A 17416-nucleotide genomic window follows, 5' to 3' on the forward strand; every position below is an offset into this window, starting at 1 on the left:
GGTGGCTTTGCAGAATTTCACCACAAGGGAGAGGAACCGGGTGGTGTTTCCTTTCATGCGTACGGATGACTGAGGCAGAATTGGCTCAACTGAGAAGATGTGATTTTATGTTCTGTGCCAAATTTGTTGGCACCAGGATTCTCAATGTCTTGGCAGTTAGCACCTACTAATCTCCCATGGTTTGTCCTAATGTAACCCCTCTGCACCCCTCCAGAATGGTATTTGCAATGAGCAGCCCATCTAAGATTAAGGATGGGAAGCAACACCCTTCCTCAGGCCACAGCCCTGATGTAATCAAGTTTCCTTGGGGATAAGGCATGCTTCCAATATAAGGGGATATTGTGGAAGGCTTGCTTGCTTTTTGGCTAGGTCATTTTCCATCTAGTTCATTACACTTCCGTTCTTTGGACTTAAGCCTCTGCCTCTGCCCTGTTGCCTGCTGATCCTATGAGTTGTCAGCAGCTTCCCATTTGACCTGTCAACCTGGGATTCATTGGCCTCTGCAATCACAAGTCTAACCTGATAACCTGGAATTCATAATTCATTTATCTCTTCAGTCACCAGCTTGTTATTTTCCTGCAGATCTTGGGTCCATTAACCCCAGTGTGTGTGTATGTAATATATGTATGTGATGTATGTAATATATGTATGTATGTAATATATGTATGTAATACACACATACACATCCCTGGTTTTTCTTCTCTACAGAACCCAGCCTAAGCAACTGGACATCCCCTTACAGAAGGGGAGACGAGCCAGTCAGGGTGCAGTGTAGCAACGATTAAAGTACAACTTTCCTCTAGTTCCTAAATGCTTCCTTTCCCCCTCCCCCACTATCATGATCCCAATTCTACCTTACAAATCTGGTTAGACCAGAGGATGTACACTGGTACAAATAGGAACTGGAAACACAGGGAATCTAGGGTGGATGATCCCTTCAGGACCAATGCTGAGAGTGGTGATACGGGAGGGTGGGGTAGAAAGGGGGAACCGATTACAAGGATCTACATATAACCTCCTCTCTGGGGCATGAACAACAAAAAAGTGGGTGAAGAGAGATGACAGACAGTGTAAGATATGACAAAATAATAATTTATAAGTTATCAAGTGTTCATGAGGGAGAAGGGAGCGGGGAAGGAAGGGGGAATTGGGGAGCTGATGCCAAGAGTTTAAGTGGAGAGCAAATGTTTTGAGAATGATGAGGGCAATGAGTGTACAAATGTGCTTTATACAACTGATGTATGTATGGATTGTGATAAGAGTTGTATGAGCCCCCAATAAATGATTAAATTTTTAAAAAGAACCCAGCCTAAGACAGAAGACGATTTTTCTTTTAATTTTTCCACAAAGGTGATCTTCCTGGATAATATTTTCAGAGTAAAGTATGTTGTTATTATAAACTCCAGCATATGGTATGTAGGTCATCTTCAGAGAATATCTTCCTAAATGAAGCGCATTCCAAGCCTGGAAGCATCCTATCTGCACTCTCAAAGAGTGTAGAATGTCTACTTATGCATCCACTCACAGGTCGCCATTATTGCAGGACCATGTACATAATATTTCCCACAATTACCTTTAACTCTTGCACTCCTTCCAATGTCTTCCCCTAACTCTATCAATTCTGGCCCCCAGCTTCCCTCTTACTGTACATTGGTTCTCCCTTCACCAAAGGTAACCTGCTCTTCTCATAATTCAGAAATAATTAGATGTAGGACAAACAATACACTGGATTAACTAACAGAACAAAGGAAATTTCATGCCCAAATGGGGCTATAGCCATAGGTATAGGAGTTAGGGTTCTAATTCACATCCAAGGGGTGAGAGACACAATTCAATCCGTAATAATCATTAATTAGCCAAGTGAACTTGGGTAAACTACTGTAACTCCAGAGTCCATTTCTTTAGTTGTCTGTAGAAGTCCATAAATATATTAGCATGCCCTTGCCCAGCATTGACTCCTCAAGATAGTTCCCTAGGAGCTCAACAGTGGTACTTAGGTCTCTAAATACAAGTAATCCCAGACTTAGAGTGGGTTCCATTACTCAGATGACACGGTAGTCGGGATCTCCTTTGTGTTTTAGTTTTCATTATGATGTCTCTGAGGGTTGCAAACATCAGATAGAAACTTGCAGAAATATTTTAACATATCTTTCTAACTCACTAATGATAAGATATACCCGGGGGGGGTTGTTGGTGGGGGGGAGACAGCCATAAATGAAGTTCATCATAACTCGAATATACTGTGAGTTGGGAGCAGGCTTCATTTCTGGTCTTCCTGACCTCTCGGCAGCATTAGACACAGAACACAACCTCCCTCACCCCCTTTTTTCTTAAAATAATCATATCACTTGGCTTCCATGTCACACCACCCCCAATTTTCCTCCTACATTTCCAATGACTGTTTCTCATGGCCCCACACAAGCTCAGTGTGCGGGAGTCACTTGGAGCTGAGCACAGAGGAAACACTGCTGTCTAACATGTGGTCAATGGATGGTTCTTACCCAGAACTAACAGGACAGGGATGAGTACCACAGTAAGCATCCGAATGAGTGGCGTGTCCTCAAAGCTAGACTCCCATCCTAGGGGTCAAATATCGTGATCCCATCTAGATAAGCCACACTGTGCACTGTGGAAGCAGAGCACGGAAGCCCATGAATTCTCCCAAGGTCCATGAATACAACCAAACAGCAGGAACACAAATCAAGTAGGGGAAAGGAGGTCATCAAACATAAAGGGGGTAGTAAAAGTTGAAGACCCCCAGAGGGGAATGGTCATTACTTATCGTGCCTGATTAGGATGGGGGACTATTTCTTGACCGTTATTCTAGACTTACTGGCTTCAGACTAACAGGAGTCTTGCCTCACTAAATAACTTAATAGACTTTTCGGTTTCTTCAGAGGGCACTAACTTCTCCCATAAGGCACAAATTTAGTGTCATGTGAGTTGGACTGGACTCCGAGGCAGTGGGTTCTGTTTGTTTTGTTTTTTAATGTGTCCTTTGCTTACTAAGGAGATGGCGAGGGGCAATTAAAATATAATCTGCCTGTGGACTCAGCACAGGCCCACAGTCTCTGTGAGATAGTTCCTTCTGGTTTCCACAGACTCCATACACGATCGCTCTTTCTCAACTTTCCTTTAAGCGGTCTCATCAAACCCAAAGCTTCAATTGTCCACTCTAAGTTGCAGGCCCACACGCTTTTATCTTGGGTACAGACCTGTGCTCTAAGTTACAGACCCATATAGCCAACTGTTCAGTCTCTCCATCTGATGGCTGCACAGGCATTCACCATCCAGTTTGTCCAATCTGCCCCCTTTCTCCTTCTGCACCTTCTCAGCATCCCCACCCACACAGATGAACAAAGCAGAAACGGTGCACTCAACCCATCACCAAGTTCTGTCAAGGAAACCTCCAGGCATTCGTTTAAATCATTCTCTTCTGTGTCCCGCTAGGCTGAATCACAATCAGCAGAATGACCACATTTTTATGTAAATAACACGCATATTTGAGCTTTTCCCTAAACCTCACACTCCCCTGCATGTTCGTGTCCTACGTGTGCTATGCGTGGTACATAGAGTGTGCAGGTATATAGAGTGTGCATGAGTATGGTGGAAACCTGCTCAAGAAGGATAACAGGAGGGAGGGGGGAGCGAGGAGGGAGGGGGTAAAAAAAGGAAAGAAAGAAAAAGAGGACCTGATGCAAAGGGCTTAAGTGGAGAGCAAATGCTTTGAAAATGATGAGGGCAAAGAATGTACGGATGTGCTTTATACAGTTGATGTATGTATATGTATGGATTGTGATAAGAGTTGTATGAGCCCCTAATAAAATGTAAACAAAATAGCTATAATCAAACATGTTTTTTAAAAAAAGAAGGATAACAGATCATTTTCACAGAAGTGAGTGACAGAAAGTGGTCTGGCCGCACCCTATGGAAGACAGGTAACTCTCAAGACCTGGAAATGCAAGGCAGCCCTGTCAAAGTCGAGCTCTCATGGGCTCCTCTGCAAAATTATAAAGAAGGGTAGGTCAAAAGTATTGCTACAAAAATCATAGCAGTCTTTAGTAAACAAAAATAGCAAAATGTGAAGGCATTGTTCCTCCACCTATCTGCCACCTAAGTCTATGCATCTTTGAAAGTGATGTTTCCGTCTCTTCCGCATGCTTCCATTTACAAATGTATCCAAACAGCGTTTGATTAGGATGGGTGACTGTTGGGCATCCTCACAGGACTCAAAATGTGTTCCTTTTGAATGTCCTCTGAGTTTGGGAAGCAAAAAGCAGTGTGGAGGGGCGAGATCGGGGATATGGGTTGATGGGACCACAGTTCTCAAGAATGATCCCAACTGACAGTTCTTGTTACACTGGAAGACTGAGTAGTACATTATCACGATGGGAGAATGTCCTCAGCTCAACATTCCTAACTTTTTTTCTCAACAAGATCACTTTCCATTTTCTTAATAGTTTTGCCTAAAAGTCCCCATGATCATGCTGTGTCCCTGAAGAAAACCTATCAATATTACCCCTATGGGATTCCCAAAGGACAGTTAGCATAACTTCTGAGCTGACTCCTTCGTCTTGAATTTAACTGGGCCAGAAGCCACTGTTTTAATGGGATATTTTTTAAAAGACATTCTAATCTCCCTGGTGGCCTCATGGGTTATGTATGGGCTTCTCACTGAAAAGTCAGCAGGTCGAGACCACCAGACACTCCAAAGGAAAAAGATGAGGCTTTCTACTAAGGTCAAGAGTTATGGTTTCAGAAACCCACAGAGCCTGTTCTACTGAGTCCCATAGGGTCATGATGAAACAAGATTGACTTGATGGCGATGAGTTTGTTTTTTCTTCCTTTTAAAAAAATAGACTAAGAATTTGTCCACAGTCATCCACCAATCACAGAGACATTTTAAGCACTCTCTGCTTGAAATAAAACCATGTGTGCATGAGCTGGAACCCTAGTTTAAATGTTGTTTTTACTTACCACTGTGTCTGTCTCCTCTCTCTCCCTCCCTCCCTCCTTCCCTCTCTCCCTTTCTCCCTCCCTCCTTCCCTTTGGGTGTAGTATCACTAAATCTGTCAGTAGTACCCCTTTGTACTCTCACCTACAGAGAGTTGTTGTTGTTTGTGACCCTATGTACAACAGAACAAAACACTGTGCCCACCCTGGGCCATTCTCATAATCCCTCTGTTGAGCACACTGCTGCAGACACTTGGTCAATCTACACACAGATGTGATAGCTAGGCAGGGACACTAGCGAACTGCACAAGCATGTAGAGGGCAGTAAAAGAGGACTTCCTAGTATGTCTGTCAGCCAAACCATGCCTGCAAAGAGGACGCAGTCAAAGAAGGGGGGATGGATGTGAGTTGGATCAGTCTCCTGCAAGCGTGCACAATAAAGTGAATATGTGCATATGAATGGAAGAGCATCAACTCGATGTTTTTCCACGTAGGTTTTAGAAGCTCTGAGAACATGAAGCTCAAAAATAAATGTTTTTAAGAACATGAAGCTCTATGTGTGGGTTGTGAACCTAAGAAAAGCCCACTCACAAAAGACTTTTTGGGTAGGTGAAGGTAACTCATAGTGACCATATAGGAGAGGGTAGAACTACTACTATGAGTTTCCAAGAGTGTAACTCTTTATGGGATTAAAAAAAAAAAAACGTCTTTCTCCCTCTGAGCGAATAGTGGTTTTGAACTGCTGACCTAAGCTGTTGGCAGCCCAACCCGGAACCACGACGCTACCAGGGCTGGAACTCCTGTTGCCATTAAGTCAGCTTCAACCCACAGTGACTCTGTCAAATAGAACTGCCTCCTCAAGATTTTCTTTATGGAATCTTTATGGAAGCAAATTGACGCATGTTTCTCCTGTGGATGGCGGGTAGGTTTGACCTGCTGACCTTTGGATCACAGCAGAGCGCTTCACCACTGTGCCCAAAGCGCTGTATAAAGACATAGGCATGCATGTCGATACTGTGCCCAAAGCGCTGTATAAAGACATAGGCATGCATGTCGATGCTGTGCCCAAAGCACTGTATAAAGACATAGGCATGCATGTCGATGCTGTGCCCAAAGCGCTGTATAAAGACATAGGCATCCATGTCCATGGACATGGAACTAATAAACACAAAACATGGAAAGTGAGCCTGACGGTGAGGCCAAAAGCAGGGAGAAGTTCCCGTAGTAGGAAACAAGCCATGGTGTTGGGAGGCATTATCAGACAGCAAGGCTCAGAGCTACAGTACATTTCAAACTGGTCCCAGAAGGGAATTGGGTTTGGTTTTTAACTAAAGTCGTGGTGCCCTCTAGTGGAAAGATGGAGCAGACTGGTTTATCTTTGGAATAAAAATCGCTTCTGTTTCTCTTACCCTGTTTTGGGAATCGTGTTACTTTTCACGACAGGTTCTCTGCTTGAAAGCAACAGCCCTTTTACATCTGTCGGTTTGCATTACCCCAGGAAGGAGGGAAGACAGAAAGGCGTCAGATACTTCTGTTTTCCTTTCGTTTTAGACAATTTCTTAAGCCCATTCTACAAAGTATGATTCACACCACACAAGTTGGTTTGGCATTAAAATAAGCCCAAACTTGAGACGCGTCATTTGCTTCTGCCCCTCGGAAGGATCTTAGACAATTCCTTAGAACTGAGTTCCATTTGTGGGAGAGACACCTGATAAGAATTCTGACTTAAAATCAGAGCGGAGGGTGCTCCAGAAACACCCGCCAGCACAGCAAGGTGTAGAGATGGCGGGGAGTGCGTGGGCAAATGCCCCGATGAGGGCGGAGCCTGGGCTGTCCAAGCGTCCCTTCACTAGCGATGGGCTGTTGAGTGTCGCGGCCCAGAATACTGCAAAGCGAACCCCCGCACCGCTCTGCTCTACGAAGACCCTTGAAAGGCCGATGGACGCCAGTTTTGGGGAAAAGGCTCCAGCGCCTGATTTGGGATCTGAGCAGTGTAAAGAAGCCAAAATCACTGCTTTTTTAAAAATAAAGAAAAATGAAGAGGCGATTTCATCTTTTTTAGAACCACCTTTTCATCCAAAGGCACAGATTTCAAAGAAAAGACATGAGTGAGGAAAACGGGGTGGGGGGAGGTGTGGGGGTGTGGAATCGTAATTTGGGGGATAAGAAAGGAAGAAGAGGAAGAAACCAAAGCCCACTTTCTCCGGCAGCGTTAAGAAAATTAACGCCCACGACCATTTCCTTCTGAAACTTTGACGAGGGGCATATTGGTCGGTGGGCTCACTGCCTGCTGCCCAGCCCACTCACCCTCCCCGGAGGGTTTCAGCACCTCGGAAAGCGCCCCCTCGCTGGCGCGATAAGCACGCATGCTCCTGGTGTGCACAGCCACCTCCGAGAGGCTGAGAAGCTAACTGGGAGTGACGCTCGCAACTCTGGAGAGTTGATTACCGTAGAGAGACAGTCTCTCCACAGAGAGGGAGGGCGACGCCGACAGCTCTCCAAGCACTGCGAGCTAGGCGGACGGCGCTGCGACCTCTCAAAAAGACCGAAACCTCGCCCGGGAGGAGCGGAGGAAACCCACAAAGGTATTTGCGAAGAGAAGGCGCGAGCCGGGAATCGCGCTCCGGTACAATCTGGTGGGTTACGCTCCAGCACCCAGAGACAACCGGAGACCGAGAGAGTTCTGAGTCTAAAAAGTGCCGAAGACCTGGCCCGAGAGCTCCGGAGCCGACAGGCAGCTCGCCCTAGGAGCTGTTCTCGGCTTCTTAGTAGACCCGGAGCGCAGCTCCCTCCCGCGCGCAACGCAGCGCCCGCGCGCCCCGGACGCGCTCTGCCCCTATCTGCCAGGCGCTGTCTTTGGGCCCCGCTTCCAATCCTCCCACGCCCCGCGCCCTCTCCCCGGAAGCGGCGCCCCGGGCGAGTCCGACTCTGTTGCAACTCGTGCCCCTGGAACATGACCTAGAGGCTGTCGCGCCCTCGCCATCATGAATGAGACTACGGCGGGCAATGCGAGTGGCAACGCGTCGTCCCTGCGGCTCCAAGACTGGTCGTGGGAGCTGGGGCTGGAGTTGCCCGACCGCGGGGGCAGCGGCGAGGGCCTGCGGATCCTCATCATCGTGGTCTACTCGGTGGTCTGCGCGGTGGGGCTGGCGGGCAACCTGCTGGTGCTCTACCTGATGAAAAGCAAGCAGGCCTGGCGCAAGTCCTCCATCAACTTCTTCGTCACCAACCTGGCGCTGACGGATTTCTTATTCGTGCTCACCCTGCCTGTCTGGGCGGTGGAGAGCGCGCTGGACTTCAAGTGGCCCTTTGGCACGGCCATGTGCAAGCTTGTGTCCATCATGTCCTCTCTGAACATGTATGCCAGCGTCTTCTTCCTGACCTCCATGAGCGTGGCGCGCTACTACTCGGTGGCCTCCGCTCTCAAGAGCCACCGGACCCGAGGCCACCGCCGGATTGCCTGCTGCGGCCGCAGCGTGCGGGGCAGCTGCTGCTTCTCCACCAAGGCACTGTGTGTGCTGATCTGGGCCTCGGCCACGCTGGCCTCGCTGCCCAACGGCATCTTCGCGTCCACGACCAAGGTGCTGGGCGAAGAGCTCTGCCTGGTGCGCTTCCCCGACCAGCGGCGGCCAGGGGACGGGCAGTTCTGGCTGGGCCTCTACCACACGCAGAAGGTGCTGCTGGGCTTCGTGCTGCCCTTGGCCGTCATCTGCCTGTGCTACCTGCTGCTGGTGCGCTTCATCTCTGACCGCCGCGCGGCGGGGGCCCAGGGCGGGGTCGTGGCGCCCGGGAGTGGCCTGGCTGAAGCCAGCGCCCGCAGACGGTCCAAGGTCACCAAGTCCGTGACCATCGTGGTCCTGTCCTTCTTCCTGTGCTGGCTGCCCAACCAGATGGTCACCGCCTGGGGCATCCTCATCAAGTTCGACGCCCTGCCCTTCAGCCAAGAGTACTTCCTCTTCCACCAGTACGCGCACCCGCTGAGCGTGTGCCTGGCTCACTGCAACAGCTGCCTCAACCCGGTCCTCTACTGCCTGGTGCGCCGCGAGTTCCGCAAGGCGCTCAAGAGCCTGCTGTGGCGCATCGCGTCGCCCTCGCTCACCGGCACGCGGCCCTTCACCGCCACCACCAAGCCCGAGCCCGAGGAGCAGGGGCTGCAGGCCTTGGCGCCGCTCCATGTGGCCGCCGAGCCCGACCTGCTCTACTACCCGCCGGGCGTGGTGGTCTACAGCGGGGGCCGCGGCGACCTGCTGCCCAACAGCGCCGCCTACGAACACGGCGGAGGCTGAGGGCGCGCGGGCGCGGGCGCGACCCCGGCGGCTTCCCGGGCGGCGAGAGAAGAGGGCCAGTAGCGGACCGCTGGTGGGGACACTCGGTCCAGGGTAGGTGGGACTGGGATGGACACGCGCGGGGAGCAACCTGAGGGGAGCAGGCGCCCTTCTCGGTGGAGAGAGATTGAAGACCAGGAGGGGAGGGGTGCAAAGGGGCCGAGTTCTACCCCCAGAAGCCGACCCACAACCTCTAGGACCCCTCCACGCCATCCTCTCCCCACACCATTCACGTGGCAGTGTAGAGGCGCCCAAACGCCGGGAAAGACGTCTGGAAGGGAGAGAACAGGGGAGCGGAGGGGCTCAGCCAAGTGGCGCGCGGACAGCAGAGCGCATTCATGGCAGCGGTTTTGACCAAGTCCTTGGCTAAGTCCCTCTGGTGCGCGCGGTCAGCGCATCCGCCACAAACCGCTCGGCGGGGCGATGGTGTCCCCGCGGGGAAGGCGGGCCTGGCCGCGCCACGCGGCCCCCAGGAGCCTTGAATCTGAAAGCAAGACATTTGTCTGGAGTCGGGAGCAGTGGTGACATTCTCGGTCTGCCCCGGGAGAAATAGCACAGGAGAGGGACTTCCGTGTGTTGGCTCACTGTTCCTCTTACCTTAAGGGAAAGGGACGGGAGACTCTGGCTGGCCTTCTGCACTTCCGTGTTGCTTTAAGCAAAATGTCCGTTCCCAGCGCGGGAGTGGAGTCGCTGGGGTGGAGCGGCGCACTGACAGGGAGAGGGTCCGGCGTGTTCCTGGGGAGCGCGGGTCGGGGCGCTTGGTAGAAAGACCTGTTTTCGGCTGCTGTTTCGGAAGGAAAAGGGGCTCCTGAAGTCACTTGTTAACCCTCGCAGGAAGTGGAGGTTCCCGGGTGACCCAGGTTCCCCGGCTCCGTAGGGCTGGCTAAACACCTGGGGACTTTCACCCCAACTTCACCCCAACTTTCACTCCAACTTCACCCTGAACAACTTGAAAAACTGAGCGCACAGGCGCCTGGGCTTGAGCGTACGCCTTGGCAGGCCTGCCCCTCTCTCACTCTTCAAGAAACAGATCGCAGCCCATTTGGCTGAGGTCCTGGACCACCCCCCTATAGAGGGCCTGTGAGGTGATTTTATTTATAGACATGCAGAAATGCAAATGGACACATTCCTTTCAGTGCGAGTAAGCTTAACCTACAGGGGAGGGCATCTTGAGGAGCCTGTTGGGGAGGGGGGGTCGGGTACCAAAATTCAGGACTGGGTTCTACATGGCTCAAATTCTGGACAAAAGTAGGTGCTGGTTCAAAATACCCTATAGAGTATTCGCCAAGCTCCTGAGAGTCTAAAGAGCACTTTCCACGTTGACCGTGTGCCACGAATTCTTTACAAAGCCCGAGAGAAGTCTGTGGGCCTGCTATGAAGAGCGTCTCCCGTTTCTTTCAGACAACTCTGCCTTGGCAGAAAATTTAAGGCACTAAGATTGCCACCATGGCTGTTCAGAAACTGAGATCAAACATCAAACAAATTACCCTGCCAGCTCTCAGAGGATGGCAACATTGTTAGAGAGTAAAGAAACCAGAAAGGGAGACCCTTATTGGGGTGGGCTCTTTTAATACAATAAATCATTGTAAAGCCAAGTCTGTGTCCATAGATTCTTGAACGGTCGCATTGTTTCGCTGTTTAGTTGGACATTTCCTCTGGTGTCTGGAACTGAGATTTAAGGCCTAAAGTGGGGGATCTGCAGCCCAGCATGCTCTGTTCCACTCTGCAGCACCACTTGGCGCAGTTGTTAGCTACTCACTAGATAAGCATACCTTGCCCTCAAACAGAGGCTGCCTGACCTTGTCAGCCCCGAGTCCCCCGGAGATTGTAGCTCTTTTCAAACACAACACACTATAGTGCTTTTGTTTTGAAGCAGTTAAACTGATCTTCCTTCACCTTTGAGGAAGAAACTATATTGATATTGAATGGCCATCAGGCTGACAAAGATTGAAATGTAAGCCCCTCATATCCCTCTGAATACAAATAAATGAAAAAGCAAACAGCCCCAAAGAACACACCCATATTAAACTATCACAGCAACTTGCCACTTCATTTCGACCAAAAGGAGTGGTGGTCTCCTCAGAAAGCAGGTTGAAGGGCATGCTTCCATGATGACAAGCCCTAGAAAAAGACAAGAGAAGACAGATAGCAAGACCTTCAGGAAAACAACTTCATGAAAGGGTACCTTGTCTCCAACCCAGCATGAAGTCTCTGAGAGCACAGTGGGAGGCAGCCAAGACCATGTCATCTGCCTACAACAAGGTCAGTGGGTCAAAATATATATCTATATATATAGTCAAATCAGTTGAAATCAATGAATAATCTTTTTAACATTTTATTGTGGATTGCATGAACAACCCGGTTTCCATTCAACAATTCATACACATTTTGTTTCATGCCACTGATTACAATCCCCATACAATGTACGGTAGACCCTGGGGCCTCGACGCTAATCCGTTCTAGAAGGAGTGAGGAGATGTGATGCAGTTGAGTTCCAAGTCAATTTTTCCCATAAGAAATAACTGAAAATGGATTAATCCATCTCTACCACCAAGTTTTTCCCCTAACCTTGCCTTTTTATACAAAACATTACACAGAAATTTCAAAGTAAATAAGTTCAGAGTTAAATAATAAAATTTTAATAAAAAGCACAACATTTAAAAAGTTTTTAAACAAGTACAGTATGGCGCATACCTTGAGACTGCTGAGGATCTGGATCTGTGGACACGTAAGTGGAGAGGAAGTCTGGAGAGAAAGACATTGTTTGGAAGGGAAATCCCCTTTCATCAAATCAGCTGCTTTTCACAAGTTTTTTTTCCCTTCTCTGCCTTTTTTTTACTAGGACCTGGCTGGCTTTCTCTAAAAAAAAAAAAAAAAGTCTAATGAGGTCTGCTGTTGACATTTCCTTAACTTTCCTAAAAGACTTTACTAAATTATAATCACTATATCAATAACAGTTCATCAGTTCCATATCACGATGATTCTTTTCAAAAAACTCTTAGGACCCACGTTTTTTTATCAAAAAAACACAAAAACTAAGAAAATTATAGCAAAACGTTTGGAACACAGCTGCAAAAAGTGTAAACAATACGTACTAACAATGCCAACTAATGTTGAGTGACCGAAACACTGCTTTTGTTACAAAAATCGCATGCGTTGAGTCAGATTCCATTGTTTGTTCGAGCTCTGATGCAAAATTTTCTCAACATTTTGTATCGAAATCCAATTATGTGGTAAGGCCCCTGCTAGACTGAAGCACCACTGCATACCCTGACCCCCACTCTCCCTCTACACACACACACACACACACACACACACACACACACACACACAAGGAGCCAGATCCCCATAGGAGTGCTCCAGAGTCCCGCCCACACCCCTAAGGCTGACTGTACAGTTACAGGCATGCTCACCTGATAGCTGTAGAGAACAGGCTCCCTGAACCAGGAAGAGGCAATCAGAATGACAACATCAATCAAAGAACAGAAGCAGGATCAGGGAGGAGATGATGTGTTCCAGAGAACAGGGAGCCAGCTTTCTTTGCAGACTACTGAAGGAGAGGGAAGACAATGGATCTGCTCTCTGACTGGGCTCCTGGGCTGGGAGTCTCCAGGATTTCCCTGGGACTTGGCATACCAAATCCCTGCCCTGGCGGTCACCAGGGAGGAAGCCTTATTCTCTTCTCCCTCCCCACACAGCAGGCAATCTGCAGGGCCATCTGGGGCCTGTGTCTCCCTCTCCCACCTTCTAGATAACTGGGGCCTCAGAATTTCCCACCCAGATTGTCCTGTGCCTACCAATCCTTCATGAATCCCCTCAGTGAGAAATAAATCCCCTCAGTGAGAAATAAATTCAGAGAAACTCACAAGCTTTATATACAAGAGCAGGGTGCTCATACTTTTTCAGCATGTGGGCTACTTAGAAAATCATCAAGCCAAAATTATCTACCAACTACAAAAATGAAAACCATTTGTTTTATTTATACATTTATTCATAAATGCATTGAGAATTCTTTATATGTACAATGTATGTGTATATACTTTTGTCTTACCTGAGTTTACTCTGATGATTTGCTTCTGTTCTTTGATTGATGTTGTCATTCTGATTGGGATGCAGGCACAGGATGAAGATTCTTTACCAACGTGATAGTAGTTATCGAGAGTGGACCCAGTGCCAACCACTAGGCTAAGTGCTGCCCACATAGGAAGCTGTGGAGCCAGAGCACCTGGGTTCAAAGTCCGGTGCTGCCACTTACAAGCTACGTGGCTTCAGAAGAATTCCACAGCCATTGTTTCCTCACCTACAGAATAGAGTGGTAGAACAGCACCCACTCACAAAATCACGGTGTTATCACGGGCAGAACATTTACAATAATGGCCGGCAGTTGCCAGAAACCTAAGACACACAGAAGAAACCCAAAGTGTACTCTAACCCTGGCCTCCTCCACCCTGAGACTAGAACTCCATGATGCCCCGATGTCGTGACTCACTAGCTCTTCCGGCAGCCCCCGGTGGGATGGGGGAAAGGTGGAACAAGACCTCACATTCGGGAAGACGACATCGACAAACAAGACTTACTGGGCTGGTGGAAACAGGGGACTTTTCGAGACTGTTGCTCTCCGATGCTCTAACCCTTAAACCAAAGCTAGCCCCTGAGATCGCCTTGTAGCCAAATAACAGATTCACTCACAAAAATACCGAGTGCCACTCATGCACGCTGTGGGACCAAACAATCCACAATGACTGTATTCAAAAGATAAGCATGTATGGATGGGCAGGAAAACCAGTTAATGGAAACAGAACAAGGGACTGTGAAGAATGTAACCAGTGTCACTGAATAATTTTGTGTGAAAGTTGTTGAACGGGAGTGTATGGATGGATTGGATTGTTGCTCAAAACACGATAAAATACTACCCCCCACAAAAAAATAGTGGTGAGGGGATCAGTAAGTGTCATGTACCACTAATGGTCCCAACTCTTGAAGATGGGAATTATTTTCCCACTTGCATCAGTGAGCAATTAAGGCTTAGGAAGGTCGTGTTGTTTGCTGGAGACAGGCAAAGTCAGGGTGCGCAACTAACCTGGTTCCAGACCCATGATCTTTGTATCTTTCAGCCAAGCTTCCTCTTGAGGCTGCTATGAACCTGACCTAGAGAAGTACTTGAAGGCGTATGGCTAGGGAAAAACTTATAGCTTGGGGAAAGAGATGAACCAAGGGGAAACTAGAGGACTCCTTTTGAAACACTTTCAGAACTGAACCAGTACAAACATACAGTGCACGGCGTGAGAAGTTGAAGCAGACCTGTTAGAGAGCTCATAAATAGTGCTATCTGGCATGCTGGTGATGTTGATGTTGATGAAGAATATGGATCTCAGATTTAAAATGTATATATGTGTCCTAAAAGAAAGCCAAGCATATAGACTCGGCTGCCTCTCAGGCCTGACTCTGCCTCCCTACTTCCCCTGTTCCAAGATGCAAGAAGAAAGGTGTGTGTTGTGGATGGTACCCAGCACACACACCCTTGTCCAGCCTTGTTTTAGACAAAAGATGCCTGAAACAGAGGATCGCAGTTCAGATGACTGCCTGAAAGGGAGACAGAGGAATATCCAACAGGCAGATCAAAGCAACGACAGATGCTTCACCATGGCTGAGGTTAAGGTCTCTTTATTGACCTAATTCACGTATCTCACAAAGACAGCCACAAAGCAACAGCCAATCAATGCCACTGCAGACGCAGTGATCACCACCACGATGACGCTGCCAGCCATGGTGACCAGCAAGCCCAGGCCGCCTCCGACCAGGATCTGGGCCAGCTGTGTCATGCAGGTCAGGGCAGCACAGTCCACGCCCTTCCCTCTCCCGCTGCTGTTCTGGTCCCCACCTGGGACCTGCTGTCTCTGCAAGGGAAGCACAGGAACAACATTGAGGCTACAGGGAACAGACACGGAAGGCAGGGGGCGGCAAACTATTCTGTAAAGAGCCAGGCAGAAAAGGGTTGGGCTTTGTGTGCCCTGTGCTCTCTGCTACAACTACACATAAGTCCCCGAGGGACATAGGCTTCCATCCCAAACTCCACGGTAAGTCCGTTCTGTGGTGAGTCGAATTTCTCCTTTGTTTTGTCTTAGTTTTCATTACTGTTGCCTCTTATTATCAGTCTCTTGATAAATCCCCTCTTGATTTGTCTTTTGGGGTTGGAAACATTACATACAAACTTGCAGAATTTTTTAACGTGGTGGCATCGTGGTTACACATTGGGCTGCTAACCACAAGGCCGGCAGTTTGAAACCACCAGCCACCCTATAGAAATAAGATGAGGCCATCTACTCCCGTAAAGGGTGACAGTCTCAGAAGACCACATGGAGCAATTCTCCCCTGCTGACAGGGTCGCCATGAGTCGGAATCGACTCCACGGCTGTGAGCATGGTTTGGGTTTGTCATACATATGATAAACAATAAAATAGACACCCCCTGAACACACAAAATAAACAAACAGACAAGTCATAAGTGCCACTCATTATAACTCAGATGTGTCGTTAAGTGAGGGATTACCTGTACTTAATTCTGTTGTGTGCAAAGCACGTGCAAACAACATATAAACAAATTAGCATAGTTTCATTTACAGACATTGAAGTTTGTGTTTGGGGTCATTTTCTATTACCATAAAATGTGACCCTTCTGATGTTTCAACCATTAAAATTTTTAGAAATAATTTTTAGGGCATGGGCTCAACAAAACCAAGTTGCAGGGGATATTTGACAAGTGGATTTGGGAGCTCTGATCAGCGAGCTCCCATTTCCTGGAGGAAATTGTCTTCCTCATATACCATAAAACCCTATCATTCATACATGAGGGCTGGGTGGTTCATATATACAAAATCATCTCTCTCTAAACCCCTGACAGGGTCACAGTGAAGAGCAATCCATTAGAGATGGCAGTCAGCTTGGTGTGGGGTTTACTCCAAGGACTTCCATGGCTGTAATCTTTGCAGAGGAAGATGGTTAGGCCTTCCTTTCCTTCTCATGTCAGAATTGACGTGACAGCAATTCTGACCCTGAACAGCCTTGTGAAATAAAGTAGAACTTCCTCTAACGTTTCCTACTGTGGCCCATCACTAGGCCTCTCGCCCACAGAGCGTGCTTAGCCATTGATGGGAAGCCAAAGAATGTCAAAGAAACTCCACACATTTCCCCCTGCTTTCTTGCTTCATCTTGAACTTTCAAACATTTAGGGGGTTAAGTCACAAAGATGCTTAGGAGATACGACGTAAGAGAGCAATGCAATCATTCACAGGGCGGTTGTTCCTTGGGTAGATATAATCTTCATATGCTCATGAAAGGGGGGCAGTGAATAAGGAAAACCAGGCAATGGTCGATGCATTTGAATGATGAAGCTGGAGAAGAATATTGAAAGTTGGTGCAGGATCGGGCAGGGTTTTGCCAGGAGGTGGAACTGACTCGATGGCCCCTAACAATAACAACAGATAAACCTGTGATAAACAGATGACACCATTTGCCTGCTAGAAGGAATGAAGGAGAACTTAAAGCACTTGCTGTCAAAGACTACAGCTTTTTTTTTAAATTAGGGGCTCATTCAACTCTTATCATGGTCCATACATACATCAATTGTGTAAAGCACATTTGTACATTCATTGACCTCATCATTCTCAAAACATTTGCTCTCCACCTAAGCCCCTGGCATCAGGTCCTCATATTTTCTCCTCCCTCCCCACTCCCCACTCCCTCATGAACCCTTGATAATTTATAAATTATTATTTTGTCATATCACTCCCTGTCCGATGTCTCCCTTCACCCACTTTTCTGTTGTCCATCCCCCAGGGAGGTGGTCACATGCAGATCCTTGTAATCGGTTCCCCCTTTCCAACCCACCCTCCCTCTACCCTCCGAGTATCACCACTCACACCACTGTTCCTGAAGGGATCACCTGCCCTGGATTCTCTGTGTTTTCAGTTCCTATCTGTACTAGTGTACATTCTCTGGTCTAGCCAGACTTGCAAGGTAGAATTGGGATCATGATGCGTGTGTGTGTGGGGGGGGGGAGCATTTAGGAACTAGAGGAAAGTTTTCTTTTTCATCATTGCTACATCACACCCTGACTGGCTCATCTCCTCCCTGAGACTC

The 17416-nt window shown here is 48.2% G+C and overlaps 2 protein-coding genes across 2 annotated transcripts in view; one reads left to right on the top strand and one right to left on the bottom strand.

Moving 5' to 3' along the window:
- The first annotated feature begins 7437 nt into the window (after positions 1 to 7437).
- On the top strand, positions 7438 to 10429 carry RXFP3 (relaxin family peptide receptor 3). The gene has a single exon (XM_075542997.1). The coding sequence runs from the start codon at positions 7938 to 7940 to the stop codon at positions 9237 to 9239; it is 1302 nt and encodes a 433-aa protein (XP_075399112.1). The 5' UTR covers positions 7438 to 7937; the 3' UTR covers positions 9240 to 10429.
- Positions 10430 to 14950: 4521 nt separating this feature from the next.
- The window catches only part of SLC45A2 (solute carrier family 45 member 2), a 57183-nt gene continuing 54717 nt past the window's right edge, over positions 14951 to 17416 (bottom strand). The window contains exon 7 of the mRNA XM_075542998.1: positions 14951 to 15175. Coding sequence (XP_075399113.1) covers positions 14951 to 15175 — 225 coding nt within the window. The remainder of the gene's footprint in view (positions 15176 to 17416) is intronic.

This window comes from Tenrec ecaudatus, chromosome 2 (genome assembly GCF_050624435.1).
Source record: "Tenrec ecaudatus isolate mTenEca1 chromosome 2, mTenEca1.hap1, whole genome shotgun sequence".
NCBI classification, from domain to species: domain Eukaryota; kingdom Metazoa; phylum Chordata; class Mammalia; order Afrosoricida; family Tenrecidae; genus Tenrec; species Tenrec ecaudatus.